The following is a 13,512-nucleotide window of genomic DNA, read 5'->3' as shown; positions in this document are numbered from 1 at the left end:
CATCCCAAAATGGGTGATGCTTGGTGTGTGAACTGTCCCTTTTGACAGTTTGAGGATTTCTTGCAGGCTTGAAGATAAATGCCAGCTCGTGTACCTTGTGTGAAATGACAGATGGATCCCAAATAGCTATGCTCATATCCATATAAAATGGACCTCTGGAAAGGAAAGGCAGGGATACAAGCTTTCATTTTTTTAGTGCAAAAGATGGCAAAATGTTACTTAAATGTGTAAGAGGAGGAAGAACACGCTGGAATTTTTGAAAGAGTTGTAGTATTTTGTTTCAAAAACAGTGAAAATCTTTCTTAAAATTAGTGTGTGTGGAAAACTACTACTGGAAAAAAAATCCAGAAATTTTATTGGACATTTCCTTCTTGCTTTGCACATAGTATCTGTCTCCTGCAGTGATTTAGTGCCTTTGCTACAGATCACTCTCTGCTGTACCCATCTCTACCGAGTCAAGCAAATCAGCAATCTTTTCTCTACCCAGTATGTTAAGTTCTTCCCTATTAATTTGCTATTTTGAGCCATAAATGTTTGTTGAAAATTGTGCCAATGACTTAGGAATTAGACAGGGATTTGCATACCTCTTGCGAATCTCAGCCCTTGGGTTCCTCTCCTCAGCCATGCAAGCCTGCGCAGTTCCCTGGTGTGGTGCCTGTGTGGGGAAAGGACTGCTGCACAGACACCTGCAGAATCTGGTGAAACCTTAGCAGTCCAAAGCACTTTTTGACAGTTCCTTGCAAGCACGAATTCTGCTGTCCTTCTCTTTATCTGAAGAGAGAAAGGTGGAGCAGAAATCTCTGTGGCGGTGATGTGTGATGGGTTCCGCAGTATCAGTGATAGATGAGAAATAAATGGGCTGCACCATTAGTGACTGCTGCCTTTCCAGAATGAACCATGCTTAGCTGTTCCACACAAATTGCCACAGATCAGGTAGTTAGAAAATCCTTTGACAGAATTTCGCTCCAGACTTGCCTCTCTTGTCAGTGAATTATACCCATTTCAGTATAGTGCAGTGCTTCTAACAACATGTCAATTAATTTTAAATTGCACGAATCTTTGCTCCACTACCAAGTCTTGGAAAACAAGCTTCATCAGTCGTTCCCTCTGGGACTTCTGAAAAGATGTAATTTAAAGCACTCCGTATGACTTTTGGTCTCCTTTTTTAATGTACAGAATTTGATTTTATGAGTGGGTTTGGATTAAGAAAACCAAGTGAGTAGTTTTGCTAAACAGTTTGCTGAGTCTTTAAACCCGTGTTGCTAAAAGTTAATGCTGGGTAATATAATTTTTGTGTAGGGCTATGGAAGATTTTGTAAGACACCTGTGATTCTTAAGTGGTATAATACTTATTTTTGGATAATATGATATTTGGGTTTTAACAGTTACTCTGCATGGTTAAGACCAATGGAAACAGCCAGAAAGGTGTTGCTGAGCTGAATGTGTTTAAGCACTCATCTGTATTGGACTGGCCAGATTTTAAAAGGTTGGTGATAAATGGTGAATAATCATAGAAGCATAGAATCATAGAATGTTGGGTTGGAAGGGATTTCAAGGATCATCTGTTCCACCCTTATGATATTATTGTTTATATGATATGTCTCAGCACCCCGTCAAGCTGAGGCTTAACGTTTTCCAAAGTGGGGGAATTCACCACTTCCCCTGGGAGACCATTCCAATGTCTGACTGTTCCATAGTGAAAAATTTTCCTCTTGGGTTCAGTGGGAATCACATGGATATAGTTTATATGTTAGACACCAATATGTAAGAAAAGCTTTATTCTCATTTTTCTTTACTGAAACCAAGGCTCACTGAAAACAGATCCAGAGGAATTAACTTAAGTCTTGTCTTGTAGGAAAATCTCTCTGTGAACCAAGTCTCATATGGGAGAGGCCATCCTGCTTTGATCCATGTGCCAGGCTTTCTGCAGTGAAATCCAGAAACCTGCAGCTTATAACTCTGCTGCTGTATTTTTTTGGCCAGCTCTGCTACATATCAGTCACCAGTTGGGTTTGGGTCACTGTATTTTGGTGGGGTCAGGGACTGTTTCTCAGGTGGCAGTGCTAAGGCTTTTGACAGGGTGGCCTGTGGGTCCCATGAGTAGCCAGAGATAATGGCAGTCGTGCAACTTATCCACAGCTCCACAGGGCTGCAGAAAACTCGGGTTTTGGCTCCATTTTGGGGCCACCTCTGCTTATTTTTAAAGACTGCTCTTCAACTAACTGTTGAAGGTGGTTACCTCTCTTGCATATTAAAGAGTTTGTCCAAGAAGTCAAGGGAAACCTGAATTAATTTAGAATGTATTATTTTAGACCGAAGCTGAGCAACATTTGCTTGAACTCTTTGTCACACCCTTTGCCTGTGTGTTCCCAAGTGTGGGGCTTTCCAGACTGCTCTGAAAATCCTCTGTCTGGATGCATGAGCCCATGAAGTGTGAAAGCCCACAGCGTGCTTTTGGGTACTGTCCTGCAGCTTGTCCCCAGAGCTGCCAAGGGTGTTGCAAAGGGCTTCAGCCCTGGTTAAGCTGGAAGGAGAAGTTTGGGCATCTCTGGGGCTTCAGGCAAGTAATTTGTAAGAGTCAGTGGGAGGAAACACAAAGGATGACACAAAGTGCTTGCAGGTAGAGATGGTACTGCTGCTTGTGGCTGAACAAGCTTGGCCAAACTGAGATAAAATACTGACAGTGGCCAAGAGGATTTTTTTTTATTCCTGTCTCCCCCAGTGACTGCAGTGACTGTATCTTGAGCCATCCCTCCCTATGGCTTTTTAATTTCCCAGACTACCTCATTACTTGTAGTAAATTCCTGTGTACTAGATCTCAAACAGCTGAGATTCATGTTTATGCAGAAATTTTAGAGCCAGAAGATTCTGAATTTCCCCACGGGCCTTGTACTGTAATGTGGAACCATCACTGAAATGTTAAAATATAAAGGTAAGATATTTTTCTATGATCTTTCTAGCCAACTTTAGGTGCCCTCTGTATTCAGTCTCTTGTCATCTACAACCCATTTGATCCCACAGATGTACTGTGAGCTAAACCATGGGGCTCAGCATCCGAGCATCTTGGCCTCGTGCAGAGCTGAAGCAAGCAAGGTGCCTTTTTTAATTATGAACTGAGGCAAAGAATGTATTTACATCTAATTTGGCTCAGAAGTGGGTGCCTCAGGACTGCAATGGTGGCCGGAGTGGTTGCATCCATCAAGAAGTAAAAGTGTGCTCACTGAGAAAGAAGAAAAGGCTGTCTGCCTTCCAAAATAAGTAGAGAAATGTTTTTGCCTGGATATGTAAAGATAACAGTAACTGCCATGAGGTTTTTACTGTTGGTTGCTCTTGGTATGCTTTCAGCTGTGAAAACGCCTACAAATGGAACAGATTGTAAAGTTATCCTGGCAGAGCATCTGAGAGCAAAACTCCTGAAGTATTTCCTTGTTGTAGTTGCAAAGAAATGTGGAAATAATAAGGCAACTGTTGTAGCAGCAGCAGCAGTGTCTGTAGGCAGTCCACAGGACCTCTTGATGGTTGATGGCAATTCAAATAGCTTTGTTCTCTGAGATTTTCCCATTGCAGCATGGTGTACTAGGACAGAATTAAGTCTTTAAACAATAATATTGAATGAGGGAGGAAGTAAAGATTTAACTGTAAAGGTCTTATATCTTCGTGTGACCTTGGCTATCAGTGGAAGTATCAAAAGAGACTTCTAATGACAGTTAATTTTTATACGTTCACAAAGTAGATTGTGGAGTGGCCTTTCTGCCTATTTTCCTAATTGTAGTTGAACTTTAGGATTTATCTAGTAAGCGTTTCCAATAGTTTTCCTTAGAGTCTTCAAATTTGAGAAGATATTTTAATTTTCTATTAATTAAATGTTATAATGTCTGCTCAGGAGATGTTAGCTCCTCACTGCTGAGCACTAAGCTTGTCACTTCATCTGTTTGAAGTTATTTTTGCACCTTATGTGTGACTGGTGATCTTCTTTATGGATAATGGAACGGTGTTTTCACAACCTGCATCAGTATATTGAAGCTTTTCATTATAATATTTTAACATGAGAACAAAAAGGAGTTGTGTTGCTGGGCTTTGTAAGTTAGGTCAGAGAGCAAGGTAAATCCTGTCTATCAACTTGTCATGATATATAAAAATGTGGATTTTTCTGTAGTACATACTTGGTTTTTATGAGTAATACTCACACTGAATTTTGACGTAAGCAAAGAAAATTACTTCAACCCAAACCAGTGAATCTTGTTTTTCTTCTGAAAAAAATCATCGGCTTTTCAGACTTTGGAACATTGTTAAGGGACTGGCATTTGACGAAAGGTAGGATCAAGATTTCCTGGATGAGTAGCAAACTACAGGATTCAGTCAGATGTTTTTAGGCAGACTTGAGCAGTCGTGCATTATAAATGGCTTCATGCTGCATTATCAGATTTCAGTGTTTTCAGTTTTTCTTTTTAACTCAAATTATGTTTTATACCCTATCTGAACTGGAGCTATGGAGAGACCATTCTTCCTGTGTTTAAAAACAAAACAACAACAAAAGAACAAAAAAACCCAAACAAACCCCAGAAAACTTGGGCACACTGAGGAGACCTTTCCTACCAAGGTTTCATTGTTAGGTGAGCTTCAAGTTTCATTTAATTTCAATTTTCTGGATACATAGTGTTATGAATGGATTTTAAAAATAGACATGTTGAAATGCATTTGTCCATAATAAATGTCATTAGATCTAAGTAATGAATCCGAGCTTAAAAATGAGTGTCATACTTTAAGTCAGTGAAAATGGACTCTCAAGATGAAAATATGTGCATGGAAATGCTGCTTGTGTAAAGTGTGCCTTGAAGTAAATAACAATTTGCTTGCTGCGGTCATCTAACATGATAAAACCAAAAGGATATATTGCCTTTCCTTAAAATCTGTCCTTGTTGAAAACATTTTTGTTCCTTAATGTTCCTGTGATCATCCTGTATTTTCATTCTTAAAGAAACTCGCACAGCTCCTGTGCAAAACAAGGGGTCTGGACTTGAGCTAAACAGGAACTCTCCAGCTCGGAGTGAGGTTTAGATACTATTTTCAGTTCAGCTTTCAGAAAACTAAGATTTTAGAAAGGGATGTGTATTTTTCACTGGCTTGGTGCCAGTCCTGGCCAAGTTCCTATATGGGTGGTTATCTCCTGCCTCCATCAAGCTCCTATCACCAGTGTCAGTCACTTGTGAGTAAGGGGGATTGGGATGTCTCTGCAGAGTGGGCAGGAGCCAGAGGGTCTGGATTCTCTTCTCTCACATCCTGGACCTTCTCTGTTTTATGTCCCTGGACACCTTCTTGGAAGAAAAGAGGTGAGGGGGAAGATGAACAGAAATGATTGGAATGACTGGTGCCTTTAGAAAAGCATATTTACAATGTATAAAAATGTATAGTATGAACCATCTGTATGATGGGTTTTATGAAACTCATGTCTAATGTCCAAGAGAATGAAATGCTCTTGACAGGGACTTGCATCAGAAGAAATTTGGAGAAGCCCTGTGGAAGCTTCTTGCAATCTGCTTGTTGGGATGGGTTGGTGTGCCGTCTCTTTACTTGTCATTTTACTTGAGATATTATGCTTACTCCCTTGCTTCTACAGTAAGATTTGAAAAGCAGAAAAAATATCTATAACCTAACTCTGTGTCTTCTGCGGATTTCCATGGGATTTCAGTTCTTAATAGTTATTTTGGCAAGGTTGTGTGTGCAGCGTTTCAGAGAACGAGCTCCTGAATGTGTGTTTCCATATCCAGATGTTGAGGAACTGATTACTTACAAAGACCGTTCAGTGAAAAAATGGAATCACACTTTTATAAAAATGTGTACTTGTTGGTATCCTAATGCTGAGGTAGTAAATTCAAAGTAAGCTGCATTCAGGGTTCTTATTTTTGTGTTCCTACTGTTACAAGCTGTATTAAAATTTCACTCATAATCCTATATCCATTTATTTGCACAAGCTGTATTTGTTGACCTGGTCAGGGTTTTTTTAATATGAATTTGATACAAACTAGTGAAAAAGAAACACAGCTAGAACAGTTTTAGATGAATGAATACTTTCTGAGAATTCATTTTTCATACAGTAAGAAGAAAAAGGCCAAGGAGGTTTTGAAAATAATTCATCTCTTTCACCCCTGCAGGCTTTTTCCACACTCCTAAAGTCATGTGTTTAGTGAAGATGATGTGAGTTTTTTCTTTCAAAGGAAGGACAGAATGAAGTATCAGCAAATGTACATAACAGCCTCTGACCTAATTCTCTAGGCACTGCTATAATGAAAGTAATTTACTTGGCATGGAGACTGTCAGATAATTCTCAGGAATGGTGGTTCTTAGCCTCCCAACAAGATTGACATTAGTTGAAAGTGTCCACTTTTCCACTTCACATGCAGATAGAAGATTCATTAGTGTTTGTATGTTAAAGACAAAAGGTTGAGCATAGGAGATGGAATTTGTTTCAGGTACACTTCAAGATTTAAAATATTAGCATGCATCAGGAGCATTTATTCCCTGGAAGAGCTTTTGTACTTGACACTCCTTCATAATTGAAATGCTTTGATTAACAACGCTGACTCACATGTCCTGGTAGCTGCACAATTCACATCAGTATTTTTTGTAACTTGTGGTATGATGCTGGCATTGCCAGTCTTTCCACTTGAAGAGAAGTGCTGCAAGATTTGTGTGCTCAAGTTTCTGTAGGCATCTGCAGGTGGCTGCTGTCAGGTACAAGAGGGAGGACTCAACTGACCCTGGAGTATGACTGCCCTGCTCCTGCCCTGCCCACTCACAGAACTTTTACTGATGGCAAGCAGTTGTGTTTGCATTTTTGGTTTTGTTTAACCTCTTGCTCAGGAGTCAACTTTTTCCAGTATATAAAATATTTCTGCTGTTAGGCAGGAAAATGTGTGTCTCAGATTTGTGTGAAAAGCGTTTTAGTGTTTGTTTCGTGTGATTCAGTGATCATAAGCCTTGCTTTTTCTCAGTGTTAGCATAAAATGTTCTGCTTGACGCTGCTGGAAAGATTGCCTGTGTCTGAAGTGCTTTCCCCCAGATGTGCAAAGGTGCCATGGCACACTGAGTGCCATCTCAGGAAGATGTGAATGGCTCTGGGTTGTGCCAGGAGGGGAGAGTTTGGGTAAGCCCTGGCAGTGCTATCCGTAGGTTTTTGCCTAAGGGAGGTTGTTGCTTTCTGCTTTTTTACTCGTATGAACTGAAGTTGCTAAGCTTTGGCAGTTTGTCAGTAGCTCATATTGCAATGTAAAATTGTGGTGTTCTTCAGTGTAAAGTGGTGATCCTATAGAGCTTAAATGCCAAGCATGTTTAGTAGTTAGGTCTTTAAAAATTCACTATGTATGTGTTGCCTCATGTTTCATAAACTAATGCCTTTTTAATTCCTTTTGTTTTGGGTGTTGGAAGCACGCTTACTCAAAATAGTAAGATTTTAGTAAGCATTTCAGTTGATGTCTAAAAAAGTTAAAAATAGATAAACCATCTGGTTTTAAGAGACAAGATGACAAAATAAAATAGCTACAGAAACACAACTGACAGAAGGATCAGAGCTAAAGAACCTAATCTATAGCTGATCTGTTTCCTCTTTTCTGGTGGGTTAACTGCTCTGTTATGTTCCTCTTCCTATTGCCTTCCCAGGCAGTAATCCTCCTGGATCCAGCATGTGGTGTTTGCTAGTTTCTTTTAAATAATGAAGTGATAGACACGCAGCCCTAGGCTCCAGGTAGCAATACCGATAGCTGTACAGTGATCTGTTCAGAAAGAAATACCTGTTTAAGAATGTGGCAAAACTTGTCTGTAACAAGCAGATCAAAGACTCTGTAAACACCATTAAAAAAAAAAAAAAAGGGGGGGGTTAAGTGGGTCAGAGGCATGACACACTTTTGAGATAAGCTCTTGATAAGCCACTGCTGGAAATATTTGTCTTTCAAACAGTTATAAGAGGGTGGTTGATCCAGACAGGAGCCAGGTGTTGCTCCATGGTTGAGATCTGAGCTGTGGCATCACAGCTGTCACCCCCTGAGACCCTTGGGTGAGGTGTGCACTGGTTAATGGCAGAAGCTTTTCAACATGTTGCTTAAAACACAGAGGTGGTTGATGAACTGCAAAAACTTTTTATATCATTATAGCTTGAGCAATGACAAAGAAAAAAAATCGTGTTTTTTGCTGTTGGGCTGAGATGGAAGGTGCAGTGAGAAAATGCCCTTCAACATAGGAGCCAGTTATGCTCATTTTCTTTTTCTTTCTTACTGAGTTGAAAGCATCTGCAGCTTACATGTGTTCCTTTCAGACTCTCCTAACCCTCACAGGGACTGGAGCACCTTTGGACTATGTTTGCCCACAAATGACAGGCAGTGGCCATCTATGTGGCAGGTACCAGCAGGGGGGCAGAACAGGCAAAATTGAATGCCAGTTCGATACAGAGGATGCCATAGCAGCATTAATGGCTAAATGTAAAAGGCAAAAATTCCAGCCTTGCAGCAGAAAACCTTTCCATTGAGGCTGCAGGATGATCATCTCAGCCTGTCCATAGGATTATGGAATAGTTGTTTCTGGGTTTACCTCTTTTTCTGCTTATGGAAAACAAACTTCAGCTCTAGGCTCATGTTCAGTTCCTGAAGTTTAGCTCTTGCAATTGAAATTAGACCTGCCCAGGGTGTTTGAGAGGTCAGTGCTCTTGGAGGCTGCAGTGGAAAGTTGTTTGGAGAGAACTAGGGAGGGCTGGAACCATGTCAGATTGTACTGGGAAAAGCTGCTTCATGTGGGATGTCTTCAAGGAGCAATTACAAAAATAACACTCACTGTCAGCCGATAGAGCATGTCAGTGAGTGGATAATAAATACAAAAATCTGCTTTGTGTTCCAGTATCTCAAGATGCAAAACTTCTGTATTAGGAGTTTGCATGGATAACAGTAATTTAAAGCAGCCTCTTCTCCAAACAGCTTGTAAGTGCGTTTTAAATTTTAATGTTGGTGAGTTGGAGATTTCTTCTTAAAAAAAAACAAAAACAAAACCTAATATATTTTTACAACCACAGAAACCACACAAAAACTTCTGGTTTGTCAGAAGGGTGTACAGGTATCTGTATCTTAGCTCTTTCTCCCCTTCTTCTGGCTCCTTGATACAGAAGGTGGTGTGATTTTTGTACAGAATGTGTGTTTCAAAGCTACCTGCTGAAATCCAATTGAACAGAGATGCTGTTCGAGGACTGACAGAGAACAAACATGAGATTAGGCACTACAGCTTTACATCCTTCTCTGAGAAATGGTGTATTCACATATTTTGTGGAATTAACTTTTTTCTTAATTGGCAAATGACCTATGAAAATGTATCATGTAAACACTTATACCTCATGGTAAATGTAAACTTGGTTTTAGTACACTCAGCATTGTGTTCTTGCCTTGCAAGACACTGAATAGATCAATTTTGACAAATTCTGTTTATTATCCTGAGGTTACATTTGGCAAGCAAGATCTTTACTGTACCTTGCTACCAGGAGAAATTATTTCCAGCATGTTACTCATCAAACTTTTCTTTAATAATTCATCCATCACTGGAGGATTAGTTTGCTGTTGAAGAATTAGAAATCCTAAAACATTGCAATGAAACTTGACTGTCAGTAGTTTCAGATTGAAATCCCTTGAAGTATCAAGGTATGCAAGTTGTTTTGATTTACATGTCAGTCTGTTTAACACTGTATGAAAAGAAAGTTTCAGTTCTTTAGTTGCTAACTAGCTGAAAAGTATGTAACCCAAACTGACAGCAGGAAAGGATAGAGAGAATTTGTTATTAAATATCAGGTGAATGAAAGCAGAACTGATGTTTTTCCTGTGTTTCAGAGGATATTCTCGTATATCTTGCTTCCAAACTGATCTCTACTTAATTAGAGAAAGAGTCTAGCTTCAGCTTGCAGAATATCCTAGTGCATTCATATAGGGTGCCTTTAATTCAGATGGAACCTGATGAGAGTAAATGCTTGTACATGCAATTGATCTATGTGAATACCTACAATTTGACAACTCTTTCAGCTTACAACTTTTGCTCTGAACCATTAACAAAGATGAGTAATTAGTTCTACAAATAACACAGAGGAACTTGTGTCTACAAAATAGGTTTGTTTTTACCCTCAAAGAGCAAAATTACAGAGAAACTGCTTCAGGTTGGTTGGCTGTATGAGTGCTTGAGAAATAACAGGGTATGTTTGAGACACAGTGTATCATTGGTAAAAGTTTCTAATATGCTTGATCAGAATAAAATGTTCATGTTTCCTTATGGGGAGCATGCAGAGCATTTACAGTATTCAGTGACCTTAATGTTTCAAAGTATAGAAAAAGGTACAGAAAGCTAACTCTCAGTATCTTTTCAGGAAGGACAGAAGCCCAACGTGAGAAAAAAAAGTGCTGCTAGGATACAACCCTTGTATACCTGAGGATTTTACGTGCCTCTGAAAGAGGGTAGCTTTAGGTTAGACATGAGGAAGCTGTGCTTCCCTGTGAGAGTGGTGAGACACTGGCACAGGTTGCCCAGGGAAGTTGTGGCTGCCCCCTCTCTGGCAGTGTTCAAGGCCAGGCTGGATGGGGCCTTGAGCAACCTGGTCTGGTGGGAGGTGTCCCTGACCATGCAGGGGGGTTGGAACTACATGATCTTTAAGGTCCCTTCCAACCCAAACCATTCTGTGATTCTGTGCTTTCTGTGCCACAGCAGCTGCTGTTGTAGGTGCTCTCTGTGGGTGATACAGGAGGAGAGTGCCCACGCTCCCTCCAGGTGCCCAGGTTTTGAAAACTGCCTTCTTGAGCACTTTTTTAACAAATCTGTCCCATAACAAGCCAGGGCTGTGTACCCAGACTGAGTTTCAGCTCAGATGTGCTCTATCTGCTTCTCCCCAGGATCTGGGGTTTGTGCATGGGACATGCAACACACTCCTGGCTTGTGGCTTCTGGCATACCTGCCATGGTGGTGGTGTCCCCAGAGCTGTCAGGGTCTGGTGTTCCTGGGCAGCTGTGCCCATGAGGAGGTGTCTGGGCCATGGCCACAGTGTGTGAGCAAAATCTGACAGACTGTGCTGTGCACCTCTGGGTCAGGCAGAGTCAGGGCCGCCGGTGTGGGGAAGGACCATGCAGGACTGGGAGGCGTGGGCAGTAGGGTGTGAATTAGGAGCATCCAGGGATGAGGCAAAGGAAGCCAGTGCCTGCTTTGGAGTTCAGAAATGGTACCAATGCTGCACTGTGATCGGCTGTGCCGGCAGCACACCCAGCACAAGCAGTCAGTCAGGCGCTGCTTCTGCAGCCCCATGGACCTCCTCTGGCCACCTCTGGTGGCAGCTCCTGCCCCAGGACCCTGGCAGGCTGCTGCTGAGAAACCCACTAGTGCAGTGGGATCCCACAGGGGACATAGTGTTGGTCCTTATGGCAGCAGGGAGCCCTTTGCAGCACTGGGGTCTGCATTATGCCATCCACTGAGGTGGATGTGGTGTGCTGTGCTTCGCTTCTTCCCTTCCCTTCCCTTGGGCAGGGCACAGCTCTCCTCCAAAGAGTTTGGCTCCACCTGTTCCTCCCTCCCCAGCATGCTCCTGTTTTTAATCATGCTTCAACATTCAGCACCATCTATCTCTGGCAGATGCCGAGTGCCCTGCATTCCCACAGGAAAATAAGGAAGGCCAGCAATAGAGAGAAAAAAAAAAAAAAAAAAAAAAAAAAAGCTGGAGTGGCTTCAGAGAAAGGATATGTAGAGGAGAAGGAATAGCAAATGCTGCTGGTTAATTGAAGCTGTCCTTGAACATGGATTCGATATCCCTTTTCATCGTGCTGTAAGAGAAAAGAAAGCTGCTTGATAGATCTTGTGATCAAGCAATTGAGCTATGCATCTCCAAAATGCACAGCAAAAGAAGGAAGCCAGAGCTCATTCAATCAAAGCAGAAGCCACATCCAGAGGAGAAAGTTCGTGTGACAATAATTTTCTTTGATTAGTAAGAATTACTATACCAAAACATTTTTTTTCCAGCTGACATTTTTCCACTCGTGTGTATGTGTGTACACACAGATAAAAATAAATTGGAAAAAAAGTAGATTATTAATTTGTAATGTTTACTCATACACATGACATAGGAATAGTTTCTGTCATGCTGCTGTATCTTGGGAGTGATCCACAGATGGAGTTTTTGTAGAGCAGCACTTGGCCATGAAGAATTGGCACAGCTCTGTTGTTGGCTTGTATGCAGGCGATGTGCCTCACCAGCCAGGAAACATTGCTAATCTAGGTGTTTTCTCAGAAAAACAAGATGAAGTTGTACATCTGGGGTGGATGGGGCTTTGTTCTAACCTCGGTGCTTGGCTGAGGTTTGGGAAAATCTGGGAGCTCTCTGCATGGGAGAAATGATGCCTGTGAAACCTGTTGTTTGTTAACCTGTTGTGTGAGCTTGTGAACGTGGAGCTGTTTGCTTCATAGGGGTGACTGGGTGAAATGAAACAGCAGACACTGAAGTATGTACAGAAACTAAGCTTCAGTGCTAAGACTGTGTTAATTCTTCACAAAGAAAAGCTTTCTGCTCAAGCACTGCAATGGAGCATTTCTTGTGTTGCTTTTGTGTTCCAGTTACAGTAACTGCCTGAACTGTTGTTAATAAAAGCTAATATTAAGAACCATTTTCTGTGAATGCCATATCTTCCATGATGGACAGTGTACTTAAAAAGTTATAATTTCCCCTGCTTTTAAAATCCTACGTAGTATCAAAGCCTGTAAGGTGTTTTATGATAGCAGTGCTACTTACCCAGCAATGCAGCTGAAAAGCTTAGCTACCTGTTCAATTTACTAAGGGAAATGTGATCACACATCAATGTCTTGAGTTGAAAAGAATGTGGTTAATAGCAAACTTTAAATACAACAAGCTTTATGCATTTTTAAAGAATTTTTTCTTTATATAGAGATGTTACATTCCCTTGAAGAGTGAAGTGTATTTAACCAACAATGTCTCTCTTCTCTCTCAGATAACAGAAATTTGTGGAGCCAAGCGTGTGGGTTATTTTGGTCCTGCTCAGTTTTATATTGCTTTGAAGTTAATTGCGGCAGCGCAGTCTGGGTTCCCAGTACAGATTGAGAGTATTAAGAATGGTAAGTAGGAAATTCTGCTTGCAGTGCTAGGCACTTCTTGCTTTCTCTGGCGCTTGTCAGCTCTCTGCGGTGGTAAACTTTCCTTCTGATGTGTCTTTGAAACAAACAATTGTATCTTGAGGAGCAGGGAAGGAGTAGGAGGTCATGTTGCATTCTCTAAGTGACTGGTAGAAAATTGCAGTGAATTATGTGGATGGCAAAGCTGAGATGACATTCCTGTCTGGAAGAGGCATTACCAAAGGAATGGCATGAATGACAGCTGATCAGTGCTGGGCATGCATTTTTGTCTCACCTTCAGCCTCCTGTCTTGACAGCTGTGCAGAGGGGGAGCTGATAGCCGCTTTGGGTGGAGATGTGTTGCAGGGGCCATGGGCAGGTCAGGGGTCC

General features: G+C 41.3%; 1 protein-coding gene across 4 annotated transcripts in view; it reads left to right on the top strand.

Moving 5' to 3' along the window:
* The window catches only part of REPS2 (RALBP1 associated Eps domain containing 2), a 99,034-nt gene that overhangs the window by 21,237 nt on the left and 64,285 nt on the right, over positions 1-13,512 (top strand). For 3 of the 4 annotated variants that reach the window (XM_030462059.1, XM_030462067.1, XM_030462054.1), the window contains exon 2: positions 13,002-13,125. The exons of the other annotated variant lie outside the window; for it this stretch is intronic. In XM_030462059.1, coding sequence (XP_030317919.1) covers positions 13,002-13,125 — 124 coding nt within the window. The remainder of the gene's footprint in view (positions 1-13,001; positions 13,126-13,512) is intronic. 4 annotated transcript variants of the gene reach the window in all.

The sequence above is a fragment of the Calypte anna genome, chromosome 1, assembly GCF_003957555.1.
Source record: "Calypte anna isolate BGI_N300 chromosome 1, bCalAnn1_v1.p, whole genome shotgun sequence".
NCBI lineage: Eukaryota > Metazoa > Chordata > Aves > Apodiformes > Trochilidae > Calypte > Calypte anna.
The sequence above is the reverse complement of the archived record's forward strand: the minus strand, read 5'-3'. Positions and strand labels throughout refer to the sequence as shown.